At 39.9% G+C, this 18,033-nt stretch overlaps 1 protein-coding gene across 2 annotated transcripts in view; it reads right to left on the bottom strand.

Annotated features, from left to right (window-relative positions):
• uxs1 (UDP-glucuronate decarboxylase 1) overlaps positions 1–14,976 on the bottom strand; it is a 61,340-nt gene extending 46,364 nt beyond the window's left edge. For both annotated transcript variants that reach the window (XM_063006394.1, XM_063006395.1), the window contains exons 1-2: positions 14,341–14,976; positions 198–225 (exon numbers count right to left, since the gene is read on the bottom strand). In XM_063006394.1, the coding sequence (XP_062862464.1) occupies positions 198–225; positions 14,341–14,434 (122 nt within the window). In that variant the 5' untranslated portion in view covers positions 14,435–14,976. The remainder of the gene's footprint in view (positions 1–197; positions 226–14,340) is intronic.
• Between the last annotated feature and the right edge of the window lie 3,057 nt (positions 14,977–18,033).

The following is an 18,033-nucleotide window of genomic DNA, read 5'->3' as shown; positions in this document are numbered from 1 at the left end:
GACTACCTTAATAGTTGAATGTAAACCTAGAACAACCAGGGACACTCTCAAATACAAACATACTCACCCCCCCCCCCCCCCCCCCTTACTACATTCCTAAATATAATGTTAAATTTTTTTACATTCCTAAATATAATGAAATGACATTTAAAGAAATACTCAAAGTATTAAAAGCCACAAAATAATAAAATATTTACCTGATATTTGTGTAGGTTCCCCAGACAGCTGAAAAAAAGAAGACAGACAATTAAAACAAGCAGAAAACAAACTAAAATTTATGAATTTAATATTGCCATCTAGCACTGACATATAAAACAGGTAGGTAGGTAGTTTTTCTTTTTAAATATATACATATACACCGACTGGGCATAACATTATGACCAACACAACACAATATTAGGAAGGTGGTCAACCAATTTTTTATTTGTCGAGAGTCTAATTAAATTGGCCAGAGATGCAGCCTTTCATAAATGAAATGAATAAAACATGAATAAACAATAACAACAACAACAACAACAACAAAAGGAATTTTCAGTCGTATTTCATTATCTATGCTTACATGCCACTGATATCTTATCATTTTTATATATAGTTTGCAGACTATCATGTCTATCATGATTTAAAAATACACATTTCAGACCATTTGTTAATGATACATAAGACCTGAGAGTCTAGCAGACTGTGGGAGTTAATCACAGCTGTGGTCACTCAGATACTGTGAGCCTAGAATAATTCGGTCAGTTGACACTCAGATGAAAAAATAGTTATAATAAATGTTCCCTCGGGCTTAGAATATTCCAGATCACTGCCTGGTTTCACATGAACTGCACCACAGACATAACATACGCCCATCACATTGATCCTACATCATGCATGTTATCATTAATCTGCTTGAATAGTTCGCTATTCAGCACTACAGAGCTCTGAGGAGTGACTCAGTTCTTATAAAACACTATATGATTTCAAGATCTGTCTAAAGGACAGTTTCTGAGTCTCAGTGCCTTCGCAAGCGCAGTATCCGTGAGAGTGTGGATATCTGGTCATGTCTGGAAGGATGCAGACCGATTTTCTAAATCAATTTTCTTTCAGTATCACAGATTTCATTTAATCTTCATTCTTTTCTCTCCTCAGACTCCAATTATGTCTGTGTTGACATCCAACACAGCCAACCAATAGCACCTATTGTGGTTTGCTAGAGTAATAGACCCCTGCGGTACCTGACCACCCTATATAACAATATTTTATTATTTTTTAAGCAAACCTCTATGAAAATAAACATTATGTATATGGACTGTCGTGGCACACATTTCTTCTGTAAGGTTTTGTTATTTCCCTGTATTATTTTTCCCTGTGCTATTTTATTGACACAACACACAAACTAAGCAGCCACTGTAATAAAACAACAACCTTGAATCTAAAATCTATGTACATATGTACATTCATGACCAAATGACTAGTTTTAAAGGAAACAAATCTGCTGCATCACTGAGGGAAACTGTTTATCACTGAAAGTACATTTCGAGAGCTGGTATAATAGAATGTATCATGTGATGGTAAAAATGTGTCTACCAATAAATTCTAGACTAATAGATGATGCAATACCTGTCCACTATTGCATCATCTTTAAACAGCAACAACAAAGTATGATAATAATGCTATTTTATAAAACGGATAGTTCCGGTCCTAAAATCTGATTGGCTGAGCCGCGTTCGAAGCCGTTGTAAAATCCCCGAAAACGCACACCTAGGACCACGTCACATCATTCCATATTAATACGCCACTGAAAAGAAAAAGTGAATGTTATTTTCGCCCTCATGTTGCCTAGCAACACTGTTAATCGAACTACCTGGCGTCGCGGAAGAATGCTTTATTGTAAGTTTATACACAATAAATACATTTATGAATTAAACATTGTTGTATTTATTGTATTTTATGTTGACCGCCATTTTATAAAAGCAATAAGCCACTCGAGACCGTGCGTTACTGCTATGATTTTAGCACGGGGAAAGAAGTTTTAGGCACTCCGCTTTGCGTTGTGCCAAAAACGTCACCCCCATGCTAAAATGACAGTAACGTACGGCCTCTCGTGGCTTATTGTTTAACGAAGCATCTTACTCCAGTACTATCTTCTAAAATCTAAGCTTCATTATTTGCCTAAATCAAAACAGGTCAAAAAAACTGTGCTATTGAGTCATATGGAGTCTTTATTATAAACAATGAAGCAGATAGAAAGCAAAATGGTCTCATTTATGGAATGCAGAGCCCAAACGTGTTGGTGCATTAATGTGTCACATTTAGGTAGCAACAATAAACTATCTAAGATCTTACAAGAACTTATAGAGCATAATTAAGGAATTTGAATAAATTAGCCACTTATATTATATTAAAGACTCCTCTTACTCTTCGTGTTGGAATCAACTGTACATATAATTAAATTACTGCAAGTAAATAACCTCACCTGAATGCCCAAATGAACTTTTAATAACTGCTGCCCTGACTTTGACTTGATCTGATGGACCAAATCGTTATAATCAGGTTAAGGCCTTCCCGAAACAGCTCTGGGTGCTCACAGGCATCCATGGTGAGCACCCACTGACAGTGGTTTAAGAAGGGACAAGGGACAAGCGACAAGCTACAAACTACAGGTTGTTGGGTCAGCCAAGAGTCTTTGATGGCAGAGAACATGAATGGCATCTGGTGGCATCTTTTTATATTTTTAGTAGGGCTGTCGAAGTTAACGCGATAATAACGCATTAACGCAATCTCAATTTAACGCGATTATAAAAATGAGTGCCGTTAACGCAAATTCTAGTTCATGTTGAGACTTGACTGGTAGAACAAACGTTTTAATGTCGGACTTGCCACCGTTTTTTATTTGCGGTTTGTTAACAATGTTACCGAGCGTGGTAGTGTCGTAGTAATGCACTTGCATAATAAAGAAGCTGCCAGTCCTCCATTCACGTAACGCTAGGACGGACACTTAAAAATCCTCCTTTTGGAGTGAACTGGTTTCATTTTTGATCAATATTATTTACCATTGGCTCAGGTACATGTCAAAACAAATGCTTTGTATTTCATTGGTTTAACAGCCTCATTTCACTGCTTACAGCGCTACCACTGGCCAATCGGAGAAGGTCCGCCCTCTAAATGCTAGTCTGTGATTGGGTGGTTGAATTTCGCCCGCCCTCTCTGTTTTGTAAACACCGCTGCCTGGGTCAATCACTCAGCTCTCATGATCAGGAACGCGGTGAAAATGCCAAAAAGTAAACTTTTGAGGCAGCGATGAACGGACCTAAATATGAAAAGACACAACATTTAGTGAGTAAAACAGTCATTTGTTATATAATTCTTGCTTAAATTGGTCAAAAACTCTGTTATATGGGTTCTGGATTCATTCTGTGTGTTGCAGTAGCATGTCCCCCTGTTCCTAATATGATGTCCGGCTTTTTGGGGTGTAATGTCCTCCTTTTTGTTACTATGAATCTGGCCACCCTAGTCTAAACACACTCAGTTCGTGAAACGGCCATTAAACCACTGGATAGTATTACTGCCTAGTATGTGAGTGAATAAAACAGTTTTCTCTTGTCCCAGCAGTTTTTAACATCAGTAAATTTAGCATAAAATGTGTTCACCATTTTAACTGTAACATTTCACTTAAAAATCCTTGTTTTCTATAACATTTACACAGATTTTTTTTTTAATGCGATTAATCGCGATTAACTATATGAAATTCTGAGATTAATCGCGATTAAAAAATTTAATCGTTTGACAGCCCTAATTTTTAGCATTACATACTATGGTCAATTCCTAGGTTATCACTTTAAAAAAAAACAAAGCACTAAGAAAGTTAGACTAAACAATTGTTACTTTCTGTCTCTGATACGGTAAGCAGTGGTTCTTAACTGTGGAATTATGTGGTGTTCCAGATGAACATCAAAATGGACTTACATACACTGAAATACAAGTGAACAATTTGAATATATTTACATTTTAGAATTACATGTTTAACATTGTAAACATATTATAATCAAGCAGTTATGACTCTAGAGACATGATAAAAAGCTAGAAAAAAAAACATTCAGCACCATGGAGAGCAATTTACCATGACGACAATGGAAGATTGGTGGAGGGTTGATGAAAACCTGAACATTCTAACTAGAGATGGGACGATCGATCGGCTACGAATCGGTATCGGCCACGAATCGGTATCGGCCGATTTTTAATCAAAATATGCTATCGGCGATCGGCGATATTTCCTAAAAGTAGCCGATCCGATCGTGTGATATATAAAGACCATGTTAAGTTAACAGCTCAGTGGATTGATTTTGAGCTACGAAGCACCAACCATCACATCACCATTCATCAACAATCGTACAGAAACCATCGTGAAAGCTCTTACGATGTACTTTTGCTGATTGTAATATTTAATTTAAAAAGATAATTCAACCCGGTCACATCTGAGTCGATTCTATCAGCACGTTATATAAACTCCTGGTTCACTTTGGTAAATCGTAAGCGGTTCTTACTTGTGATGTAGATGAGAACAGAAGACGTTACAGTGTCAATCCGAGGCAAAAGTTTATTCATTACCAAATTCGTTAGTTCAGGATCATCTGCTGAACTTTTAGAAAACTTTTAGCTCCTTAGACGGAACGAGTCTGACTCGGTTACAGATCTGTGGTAATAGCAGTTTAATTAAGCTTTTTAATTGAGCTTTTTAATGTAAGAGAGTCACACAAAATGTTCTGTAGTAGTTGGTGTTTATTTAAAACCACGACATTTAATTAATAACAGTAAACACGGAGAGATAACTGAGAAGAGAAACTTACGCTTCACATAAAAACGAATCAACTCATGAATCAATGAATCACTTATAGCGATACTGTGAACTCTGCGTCTCTGTAACTCTGTAACTGCGTCTCTTCTAAAGGCACAAACACAAACACACACACACACACGCGCGCGCGCGCTGCTCCGGTTTATCTTTACTGTGAGGCTCTTTTTAAGTTTATTTACTGCTAATGCCCCCCGATCGGAATCGGCTATCGGCCGATGTCCCTGAAAGGAGATCGGAGATCGGAATCGGTGCCAAAAACCCAGATCGGTCCATCTCTAGTTCTAACCTTAACCAGCATTGGTAAGCAAATTTGTTCCAACAAAATCAGCAAAATGTAGCTAGGGATGTCACTGATTAACAGGTTAACCAATAACCAAAAAAGAAATCCTTGTTCCATTAAAGCGGTCAGTTAAAAAAGTCATTTAAATTCTTTTCCATTAGCTGACGTGGGATTTTAATAAAAAGTGGAGCAACAGATCTCCACAAGAGTACGAGTGCTGATTTGTACCCGAGGATGTCTGGGTGTCAATTGTAGGTGCTTTGAAGGAGAACAGGAGTTAGCATGGGCACTATGACTGGTCTGCAACTACTCAGCACCATACACAGAAGTGTTTAATTCACTGTGTACTGTGACACTGCAATTTAAACCACAGTAGCCCTGTTGTTTGTCTGTGCCAGGTGCTACAGGTTTTACATCCTATGGAATGAGTACTGACAGCCCAACAACCTGTCAGCCATTCGTGGCTTGTCCCACCACATTCAACACTTGTACTATGACTAACTACAACCAGTACAATATTTAATATATCTCTGACTGTCACATGAACAAATGTTACAAAACAGACACTGTCATGGACATTTGGAAGTGATCCTAATGATTTGGCTGATCAGTGTACACTGTATGGCCATAGGTATTTGGACACCTGAACAAAAGCTTGTTGTGCATCCCATTTCAAAAACAAATGCTATTAAAGTGAGTGACCTCTATATGATCTTTTCAATTAGAACAGCCACTCCTCTGGGAAATCTTCTTACAAAACTGAAGTATGTCTGTGAGAAGTTTTGCACAGTGAGTCAAAGAAGCATTTGAATAGCTGGGCAGTGATGTTGGTTAAGAAAGCCTCAATTGATGTCCCAGTTCATTCCAAAGCTGTTCAGTGTGGCTGAGGTCAGAGTTTCTTTAAACCAAGCTTTTCTTCATGTCTTTATAGACCTTGCTTTGTGCACAGGAGCAAATTTGGTAGCATATAATTTAATTTATATAATTAATTTGTAACACCTTCTAGCAATTGCTGTGGCAGAAGCCATACGCATTTTTTCACCCACACTAGGCGAGTGCATATACAGTGGGGCAAAAAAGTATTTAGTCAGCCACTGATTGTGCAGGTTCTCCTACTTAGAAAGATGAGAGAGGTCTGTAATTTTCATCATAGGTACACTTCAACTATGAGAGACAAAATGAGAAAAAAAAATCCAGGAAATCACATTGTAGGATTTTTAAAGAATTTATTTGTAAATTATGGTGGAAAATAAGTATTTGGTCAATAACAAACAAGCAAGATTTCTGGCTCTCACAGACCTGTAACTTCTTCTTTAAGAAGCTCTTCTGTCCTCCACTCGTTACCTGTATTAATGGCACCTGTTTGACCTCGTTATCTGTATAAAAGACACCTGTCCACAGCCTCAAACAGTCAGACTCCAAACTCAACCATGGCCAAGACCAAAGAGCTGTCGAAGGACACCAGGAAGAAAATTGTAGACCTGCACCAGGCTGGGAAGAGTGAATCTACAATAGGCAAGCAGATTGGTGTGAATAAATCAACTGTGGGAGCAATTGTAAGAAAATGGAAGACATACAAGACCATTGATAATCTCCCTCGATCTGGGGCCCCACGCAAGATCTCATCCCGTGGGGTCAAAATGATCATGAGAACGGTGAGCAAAAATCTCAGAACTACACGGCGGGACCTGATGAATGACCTGCAGAGAGCTGGGACCAAAGTAACAAAGGCTACCATCAGTAACACACTACGCCGAGAGGGACTCAAATCCTGCAGTGCCAGGCTTGTCCCCCTGCTTAAGTCCCCCCAGTACATGTCCAGGCCCGTCTGAAGTTTGCCAGAGAGCATATAGATGATCCAGAAGAGGATTGGGAGAATATCATGTGGTCAGATGAAACCAAAATGGAACTTTTTGGTAAAAACTCAACTCGTCGTGTTTGGAGGAAGAAGAAAAACCCAAGTACACCATACCTACTGTGAAGCATGGGGGTGGAAACATCATGCTTTGGGGCTGTTTTTCTGCAAAGGGGACAGGACGACTGATCCGTGTTAAGGGAAGAATGAACGGGGCCATGTATCGTGACATTTTAAGCCAAAACCTCCTTCCATCAGAGAGAGCATTGAAGATGGAACGTGGCTGGGTCTTCCAGCATGACAATGATCCCAAATACACCGCTCGGGCAACGAAGGAGTGGCTCCGTAAAAAGCATTTCAAGGTCCTGGAGTGGCCTAGCCAGTCTCCAGACCTCAATAGAAAATTTGTGGAGGGAGTTGAAAGTCTGTGTTGCCCACCGACAGCCCCAAAACATCACTGCTCTAGAGGAGATCTGCATGGAGGAATGGGCCAAAATACCAGCTACAGTGTGTGCAAACCTGGTGAAGACTTACAGGAAATGTTTGACCTCTGTCATTGCCAACAAAGGTTATGTTACAAAGTATTGAGTTGAACTTTTGTTATTGACCAAATACTTATTTTCCACCATAATTTACAAATAAATTCTTTAAAAATCCTACAATGTGGATTTTTTCCCTCATTTTGTCTCTCATAGTTGAAGTGTACCTATGATGAAAATTACAGACCTCTCTCATCTTTCTAAGTAGGAGAACTTGCACAATCAGTGGCTGACTAAATACTTTTTGGCCCCACTGTATGCGAATCAGCCTTGTGTACAGAGAGACACACCCTGATCCGCACTCTTTCCCCGCCTCTGTGCAGGCGCCATCAATCAGCCAGCAGAGGTCGTAGTGCATTAGTTACGAGAAGTAGTGCATCAGTTATCATAGTGCATCAGTTACTTAATACCCCACCCCTATATGAACAACAGGCCAACCGTTGTTCATGTGGCCACTCAGCCCAACCGGATGGCAGAGCTGAGATTCGATACGATGTACTCAAAATTCCAGCTCTGGTGCGCTAGCATGTGTTTTTACCGCTGCGCCAGCTGAGCGGCAGCTTGCTATACTGTTAATGAGGTGACTGTGTCACAGAACACAGTGCATTAAACCCTTCTGTGCATGGCCCTCTGTAGTTGCAGGCCAGTCATAGTGCCCATGCTAACTCCTGTCCCCACACAGGCAACAAAGACTTACAAAAAATAATAATTATTCCAAAGCTATAAACACATGAATGTGCTAGTTTTAAAGGGAACAGCCTGAAATAAGGACCAGTATAAAGAAACATAAAAGTTGAAAATCCAGCAAAGCATATTATTCATTCATTCATTCATGAGGGTACAATTCACTAAGCAAAAGGCAGGAAACACCCTGGACAGGTTGCCAGTTCATCAAAGGGCAAACACACAACCACACGCCAATTATACCCAATTAACCTGACTGCATGTATTTTCACTGTTGGAGGAAACCGGAGTTCCTGAAGGAAACCCACACAGACACAAGGAGAACAAAGAACCCAGACAAAGAACTCCACCTGGGAATCAAACTCAGGACCTTCTTGCTGTGAAGTGACAGCATTTTAAAAAGCTAATTTCTCTTTTGTGCACTCTTAAACCTTTAAAACTTTTTGAAATGAAGTGCACTAGTCAGGTGCTTCATTTTTATTAAGAGCACCAACACCATGGAGACCCAAATTTACATCTTATTTCAGTGCCACTGACATGATCAGGCGCTCAGCAGACACAACTGTCTCTGTCTAATGGAAAAAGTGAGGAGTCAAATGGAAAAATCACCTCCTTGTCTGGTTGAGGCACTGGAATGAGCAGTGAAGATACACAGAATGTAGAATATATGTGTGTAATATCACAGTAACTGTGATTTTTAATAGCCAAGGTGCAGAGTTATCAATTATGCATCCTTATTGTTGACAAATCTCCATTGGGTAGAGCTTTGGGCTTCAATCAAAAGGTTGGGAGTTTAAATCCTGGCTCTGCCATGATGCCAGTGTTGGGTCCTGGAGCAAAGCCCTTAACCCTGTCTGCTCCAGAGGTGCCGTACAGTGCCTGACCCTGCACCTGTTAGTGCACCTGTTAGTGTGTGGGATATATTAGGCAGCAAGTGAACATTTTATCCTCAAAGTTGATGTTAGAAGCAGGAAAAATGGGCGAGCGTAAGGATTTGAGCGAGTTTGACAAGGGCCAGATTGTGATGGCTAGACGACTGAATCAGAGCATCTCCAAAACTGCAGCTCTTGTGGGGTGTTCCCGGTCTGCAGTGGTCAGTATCTATCAAAAGTGGTCCAAGGAAGGAACAGTGGTAAACAGGCAACAGGGTCAAGGCTCATTGATGCACTTGATGCAAATTCACCAGATCTTAATCCAATCGAGCATCTGTAGGATGTGCTGGAGAAACAAGTCCGATCCCTGAAGGTCCCACCTCACAACTTACAGGAGTTAAAGGATCTGCTGCTAACATCTTGGTGCCAGATACCACAGCACACCTTCAGGGGTCTAGTGGAGTCCATGCCTCGACGGGTTAGGGCTGTTTTGGCAGTAAAAGGGGTACCAACACAATATTATTAGAAACATAATGTTATACCTTATCGGTGTATATAACATAAATAAAGGCATTCTATTCTATTTTGACATATTTTTTACCTATTTTTAATATCTGCTTTGGTGCAGAACATCTGGTTGTTGTTAACAGACAATAAACACATTTCTTTTCTGCTATTCAAATCATTATTTTTGTCCTGCCATGTGTGTGCACAAATCTGTCTGACTTTGTGTATATACATGATTGTGTTCATCTACTGTATGTGTGTATATAGGACATCGCAGCAAATAAAAAGGCTTCACAACAGTAAAAAAATATTGATCAGTTAAAGAAGAAAAATGATAGTGTTGCATTAATGGTTTTTTTAAATTGGAGTGTTAAAACCCTTTTACCAATCAACTAAACATTTAATGCTGTCAAGGCATGAAAACCTGTATGAGCTTTTCAGTAAATGTTTTTGTCCTCCCAATCTAATCGTATCCAATTACCCGATTGCATTACGCTTCCTCTCTACTGATGCTGATCCCCACTGCTGATTGAAGAAAGCGAGACTAATACTGATGCTGACTGCATCTTTTTTTACCTGCACAAGGTGAGTTCATATGCGGATCAGCTTTGTGTACGGAGAGCCACACCCTGGTCAATGCATGGCAGACGGCATCAATCAGCCAGCAAAGGTCATAATTGCATCAGTTATGAGGTCCCTATCCGGCTCCCACCCTGTATGAACAACAGCCAACTGTTGTTCATGTAGCTGCCCAGCTCAGCCGGATGGCAGAGCTGAGTTTTGAACTGACAAGCGCGTTTTACCGCTGCGCCACCTGAGAAGCTTTTCAGTACATTTTAATTCATTTGTTAATATGGATGTAACGATACACTCTACCTACGATGCGAGTCATGATACTGCGTTCACGATACCATTTTTTCCCCGATTTTTTAAAACTGAAATTGAAGACAAATTATGACAAAGTTTCCTTTTATTATTTCTCTTAAAAAAATTTAATAAAATACTGTATTTGTGATATCTTTTATTCATCTAAATAATGAATGCCCTTTTATTTCTGCGGTAGGTACAAACTATGCAAAACAATTTTGAATTAAGCCCAATTTGGCTGGAAAACCCCGAATCTGGCAACCAGGCAAGGTGTATAGCGCCAGTGCCCTCAGCTGTTTAAAGTGAATACCGATTCATTTTACATTTACATTTTACACAAATTGATTTGAATCGAGGAATTTTTGAATCGGTTAATAACTGTCTTGTGGTGCATCGTTACATCCCTATTTCTGTTAAACCAGTTCTAAGATTTTTATTTCACTTGTTGTCTATGGGTAAACTTTGGTGTGGTGCTTTCAGAAATACGTCTTGAGTACCTAGTACGCATGGTTTGACATGATTTCTCACTTGGTTCTGGTCCACATCTGAATTGTTTGTGGGCTTCTTTTACAGAGGGAGTCATCACCGAAGGATTGTGTTTACACAGACCCTTATGGGCCCTGCTGAGTCTGGTTCCTCTCAAGGTTTCTTCCTGTAATTTTCAGGGAGTTTTTCCTTGCCACAGTCGCCCTCGGCTTGCTCAACAGGGGTTTTTGTATCTGTTGGTCCTGGATTTTGTAAAGTTGCTTTGCGACAATGTCTATTGTAAAAAGCGCTATATAAATAAAGTTGACTTGACTTGACAGACCCAGCCACACACACGTCCATGCTTGCCTTTTACATATTATTATTATTTTTATTACAAGGGATCTTCAAAAAGTTTCTGCACTTTTATATTTCTGTTGGAAGTAGTAATTGGGTGTGTCTGAGAGACTGAGAGAGAGCTTATAGTGCGGATTTAGAGCCATCTAATTTCCGCCTTTTTGGACCACTCCAAAAAGCTTTAAGGGGAGGAAGATGTGATGATGATGTAAAAGCAGTGGTGCACCAGTGCATTTTTTGCTGATGGCATTAAAAAGCTGGTACGACGCTGAGAAAATCGCATCGGAAGGTGACTATAAAGAGAAGTGATGTAATTTTTAAAATAATTTCTAAATAAATAGAGTTAAATAAAGAACCCTCGTACTAGTACAACTTTAAATAGCATATCTTACTGTGTGAGTAATTTTTTAAATATTTTGTTTATGCATTTTCTCCCCTTTTTCTCCCTTTTAGCGTGTTCAATTGCCCGATTGCGTCATGCTTCCTCTCCACCAATGCCGATCCCCGCTCTGATTGAGGAGAACGAAGCTAACCCACGCCCCCTCCGACACGTGGGCAGCATGCCGTATGCATCTTATCACCTACACTTTGACGAGTGCAGTGCAGCTCAGCACTGTGTGCGGAGAGACACACCCTGAGAGCACTCTTTTCTCATCTCTGTGCAGGCGGCATCAATCAGCCAGCAGAGGTCGTAATTGTACCAGTCATGAGAGAGAGAGAGAGAGAGAGACCCCATCCGGCTTAGTCCCGCCCATATCTGAACAACAGGCCAATCGTTGTTCATGTGGCTGCTCAGCCTAGCCGCAGCTCTGGTTCCAGCGTGTGTTTTTACCGCTGCGCCACCTGAGCGGCCACTGTGTGAGTAATTTAAGGAAAGAAATAAAAGGAAATAAAACACAAACATCTATATTATTTTTGTTACTTAATTGACAAATCTGCTTCTTCGCTTATCACAATCAACCGTATGACCAAACCCTTTCAGTTCAGGTGGCGACTCACATACAAAATAAATGAACTAAGTGATTTTATAAGCTGCAAGTACTTGTGCTTAATTCTTCTCACTCCCTCACTCTGTGTATTACACATCCAGTGTATTTTATCGGCTGATCACAGCGGCTTGTTCTCTCCCAGTCTAAAACACCAAAATGGAAACCTGTTTAGCCAATCACATTGTTTTTATTCTCATGAGTCACATTTACACACCTTGTCATCTGTATTGAGTTCCCATCACAGCAACAAAAAAAAAGAACATTAAGTGCTTTAGTTTCAGAGAATAAAGGCTAGTGAGAAAACAAACACCACTAACAACTAATCTCTGGTTTAAATGCAGCTTCTAGCAGCTTTCCAGCACACTTTTTCATTTAACTATTAAGCTTTCATAAATGTTTGTGGGTTTTTGTAAGTTGTCATAAAAACTATGTAATTGTTTTAAAGTACTGTAAAATGGTACCAAATTTTTATAATTACAGCTGCCCTATTTTGCAACACAATTCTAAAAGCTAAAATAAAAACTAAGATAAAATCATGCCACACTACTTTTAAAATAAATTACTTTAAGACTCCTATTTAAGTTTACTTTTTCTGCAAATTGGTCAGTTGCCTATTCACATGATGTGTTTAAACTTCAATATATTCAAATATCGATTTTAATGCACTGACAACAAGGTTCAACAGAAGAAGGTATGATCAAAAGTCAAAAGTTTACATACACTTTTATGGGACATATGTTAACATGCTTATTAATGAAGGAACGCTAAGTCACTTTCCCCAGTTAAGCAAGCTTTATAACACCATGGACTAATTAGCAGCCATGAATGCAAAAGTTTCTGATGTATCATTTCACCACTGTACTGTTTATATGTTGCCGCTAACCACATGGACAAAGTAAAACTGTCTTAAAGAGAGTACTGTACTGTTGTCAGATGAAACAAACCACTTATTACACTTACACTACATACTACACACATATACACCGATCAGGCATAACATTATGACCACCTCCTTGTTTCTACACTCACTGTCCATTTTATCAGCTCCTCTTACCACATAGAAGCACTTTGTAGTTCTACAATTATTGACTGTAGTCCATCTATTTCTCTACATACCTTTTTAGCCTGCTTTCACCCTGTTCTTCAATGGTCAGGACCCCCACAGGACCACCACAGAGCAGGTATTATTTAGGTGGTGGATCATTCTCAGCACTGCAGTGACACTGCAAGAAGGTCCTGGGTTCGATTCCCAGGTGGGGTGGTCCGGGTCCTTTCTGTGTGAAGTTTGCATGTTCTCCCCGTGTCCGCGTGAGTTTCCTCCCACAGTCCAAAGGCATGCAAATGAGGTGAATTGGAGACACTAAATTGTCCAAGACTGTATACGATATAAAACATGACGTTAAACTCCTAATAAACAAACAAACTGACATGGTGGTGGTGTGTTAGTGTGTGTTGTGCTGGTATGAATGGATCAGACACAGCAGCGCTGCTGGACTTTTTAAATACCGTGTCCCACCATGACCCACCACCCAAATAATACCTGCTCTGTGATGGTCCTGTGGGGGTCCTGATCATTACAGAACAGGGTGAAAGCAGGCTAAACAAGTATGTAGAGGAACAGATGGACTACAGTAAGTAATTGTAGAACTACAAAGTGCTTCTATGTGGTAAGTAGGGCTGATAAAATGGACAGTGAGTGTGATCAATAAAGGAATCCTTTGGCTACACATACTATTTAAATGTTACCATAAATGTAATAATTTTACAGCTGCCTGTGACAGTAACTTGTTCTGTACTTGGCAACCCAACAACACTACTGTACCTGTTGTCAAATACATAGTGATAACAGTATTGTGTCCCGGCCCGGGCATGTTTTTCTACCTGTGTAATTGGAAGCACAATGACTCAACACACATGTAAATTAGTTTTGAAATGACTAAATACAGGTAAAATCAAACTTTTGGAATGGCTTGACCATACACAACCAACACAAAACTGACACACACAAGCTACTTACAATTACGTGTTAAATTTTAACTTAATTAGCTTATTACTGATGTCTATGAGTAGTAATAAATGTGGACTTACAGGCAATATATGCGATGAGACCCAGGGCGATCAGTAGTTTCATCATTCTTCTGTTTATTACTGTAATAATCCAGCTCATCCGCATCATCAGCATCCAGCTTCCTCTCTCACAACCAGTGCATTATTCAGTCCTGAGTGATATTCACGCCAGTACAGGCTCAGTACATCTGGTCAATCATTCAGTCTCTTCTGTTCATACAGGAATGCTTTAGAACAAACTGGTTTAACACAACAGTATAAACTGTACAGACAGGTCAGACTGCTGATGAGCTGATGGAGCTAACTAGCCGGCTAATCGCTAACTATCCCGCTAACGAGTAGTTCCTAAAGGTTACGTGACAGATCACTAACTTAACCAGCCTGTTTCAGTTGTTCGCGATTTCGACCCTTATCACGAATGAAGTTTCATTCTTCTCAGTGCAGATCAGAAGTTCCTGATAGCTGTTAGTTACCAGGACTGGTTCAGTAAGTCATGTAACGATAGCGAATACCACAAGATCAGACGTTCCTTTCTTTTCAGATACAGCTTTACTCCAACGATCTACTTCTCCGATCACCTTGTTTAAGAGATCTACTTGATAAACACCATCAGCGGCTATTAATAACTGAAATAAGAGTGCACCGATGCACCCTGTCTGTCCACACTGATCTAAAAGGGCCGTACACAACACGAGCGATTAATCCTGCTCAACTAATCAACCTGCCGCGGAAGCAACACCGTAAAGAATTACTCATTTATCACGCTTAGGAATAGAACTCGTTAAAAAATTTTACTTTTTTAAACACATACATATTAGACACATACTAAACGCTTTCCTGTTTTTATGTTAAAAACTACAATTAATGACCGGTTTCTGTGGTCAAGTAAAGCACAGTAATATATTGCTAGGAGAGAGTAATCGAGTACAGATGTATTCACCCTATGCGAACAGAGCTCCATTCATATAGAGTGAGACAGCACAGCAGTATGGGAGTCAAACACCCCACGTAGGAATTTTCCACCTCACACATTAGTTTGTTTTTCTGTACCTATACCAACTTGGTAGCCTGGTAAATGTTCTAAATAAAGATCAAATTAAATAATAATGTAAATTCACCACATTAAAATACCCCTAAACACTTTGTGGTTCTACAATTATTGACTGTAGTCCATCTGTTTCTCTGCATGCTTTTATTAGCCTGCTTTCACCCTGTTCTTCAATGGTCAGGACTCTCCCAGGACCACTACAGAGTAGGTATTATTTGGGTGGTGGATCATTCTCAGCACTGCAGTGACACTGACATGGTGGTGGTGTGTTAGTGTGTGTTGTGCTGGTATGAGTGGATCAGGCACAGCAGGGCTGATGGAGTTTTTAAACACCTCACTGTCACTGCTGGACTGAGAAGAGTCCACCAACCAAAAATATACAGCCAACAGCACCCCATGGGCAGCATCCTGTGACCACTGATGAAGGTCTAGAAGATGACCAACTCAAACAGCAGCAATAGATGAGCGATCGTCTCTGACTTTACATCTACAAGGTGGACTAACTAGGTAGGAGTGTCTAATAGAGTGGACAGTGAGTCGACACAGTATTTAAAAACTCCAGCAGTGCTGCTGTGTCTGATCCACTCATACCAGCACAACACACACTAACACACCACCACCATGTCATTGTCACTGCAGTGCTGAGAATGATCCACCACCTAAATAATACCTGCTCTGTGGTGGTCCTGTGGGGGTCCTGATCATTGAAGAACAGGGGTGAAAGCAGGCTAAAAAAGTATGTAGAGAAACAGATGGACTACAGTCAGTAATACTACAGTAGGACTTCAAAGTGCTTCTATTTGGTAAGTGGAGCTGATAACATGGACAGTGTGTGTAGAAACAAGGATGTGGTTTTAATGTTATGGCTGATCGGTGTATGATCATCCCTATTACTTCTCAAATTAAATATATTTTATATAAACATTTAACATTTCAGGGTTTCATTAAAAGATTAAAAGCATGGAATTTAAGCAGGGGTGTCCAAACTTTTACATACAACTGTAGATATCACACAGTACTTAGGCACATAGACCTGTAAAGATGGTACACAATACTTCACTGATCATCTTTATTCTATTTTGTAAAATCTAACCTCATTTGGAATTTGATGCCTGTGACACAATCCAAAAAAGTTGGGATGGGGTGTCAAGCGTTCCCTGATCAGCAGGTGAATTGGTAATAGGTGAGAGGGAATCATAATTGGGTATGAAAGGAGAATCCACCAAAGGCTCAGCCTTTGTAAGCACAGATGGCCATGGCTCACTGTGTGTCAAACTTTGTGAGAGAATTTTCGATCAGTTCAAAAAGAACATTTCTCAATGCACAAATGCAAATAATCAAATCAAATCAAGGTTTATTTGTCACATACATAATCACACAGTACAACTGGCAGTGAAATGCTTTTGTGACTGCAGACAAAATAGACAAAACATAAATTTATAAAAAAAATTGAAATGTTTTAAAATGTAAAAAGTGTAGAAAAAATAGAAAGTTTAAAATTGAAATTAAAAAAAGAAACTTAAAATATAATTTAAAAAATAGAAGCAATTTAAAGTGAACCAAATGTGCAAAAGTGACAAAAGTTGTGCAGAACTGAACATATATTGTGCAACATAATGCAATAGAGATGTGATTATTATATACAAATACAAATCTATACACACATAAATATGAAGACCTGAATGGCTTGTGGGGAAAAAGCTCCTTCTCATCCTCTCCGTTTTGGTTTTCAAGGCGCGAAACCGCTTCCCAGACCGTAACATGACTGGGGTCCTTTACTATCTTCCTGGCCCTTGACCAGCACCGTTTCCTGTATATGGATTGCAGACGGCAGGTCAGGAAGCTCGGTCCGGATGATGCGCTCAGCTGAACGCACCACCCTCTGGAGAGCCTGCCTATCCTGCTTGGTGCTGTTTCCAAACCAGGCTGTGATGTTTCCTGTTATGATGGTTTCAGTGGTAGGAGTGTATTAGTTACGAAGCACCTTGGAGGGTAATTTGAAGTCCCTTAAGTGTCTAAGGTGATATTCTTCTTTGCCAGCGTGGTGGTGTGGCAGGACCATGACAGGTTCTTCGAGATGTGGATTCCAAGGTACTTGAAACTGTTCACTCTTTCCGCTGCAGTGTTCCATTGATCAAAACAGGGTGATAGTTCCTCTCCTGCTTTATGCTTCAGTCCACTATCAGCTCCTTTGGTGTTTGGTATTCATCAAACCATTTTGAATAATTTCAACAGTATGCATAGAAGCATTACCATCCTAAAATTTGCCAACATATTTAAGAGGTTTGAACCAAAGAGTACACTGGATCCTGTATAATTGTTTCAAATTTGTTGGCTACCTTTTGTTGGTGCCATTATTTGATTAGTCCAACTATGAACAGGATTTAATCCATAACGGACTGAAGAGTGCATCTATTTATTTTAGTCATTAACCTTTATGAACCATGTCATGCTGGTCAGGATTGTTATGAGTCCTGCACCACTGGAAACTCTTGACAAAAAGCAGAATACATCCAGTTGCTCACAAGGTACCACAGACTCAATTAGCTCTGCCATGCAGCCACTGTTGGGCCCTTGGGCAAGGCCCTTAACCCTCTCTGCTCCAGGGGCACCATACTAAGGCTGACCCTGCGCTCTGACCAAACAAGCTGGAATATGCAAAGAAA

The sequence above is a fragment of the Trichomycterus rosablanca genome, chromosome 12 (assembly GCF_030014385.1).
Source record: "Trichomycterus rosablanca isolate fTriRos1 chromosome 12, fTriRos1.hap1, whole genome shotgun sequence".
NCBI lineage: Eukaryota > Metazoa > Chordata > Actinopteri > Siluriformes > Trichomycteridae > Trichomycterus > Trichomycterus rosablanca.
This window is presented reverse-complemented; position numbering and strand designations above follow the sequence as displayed.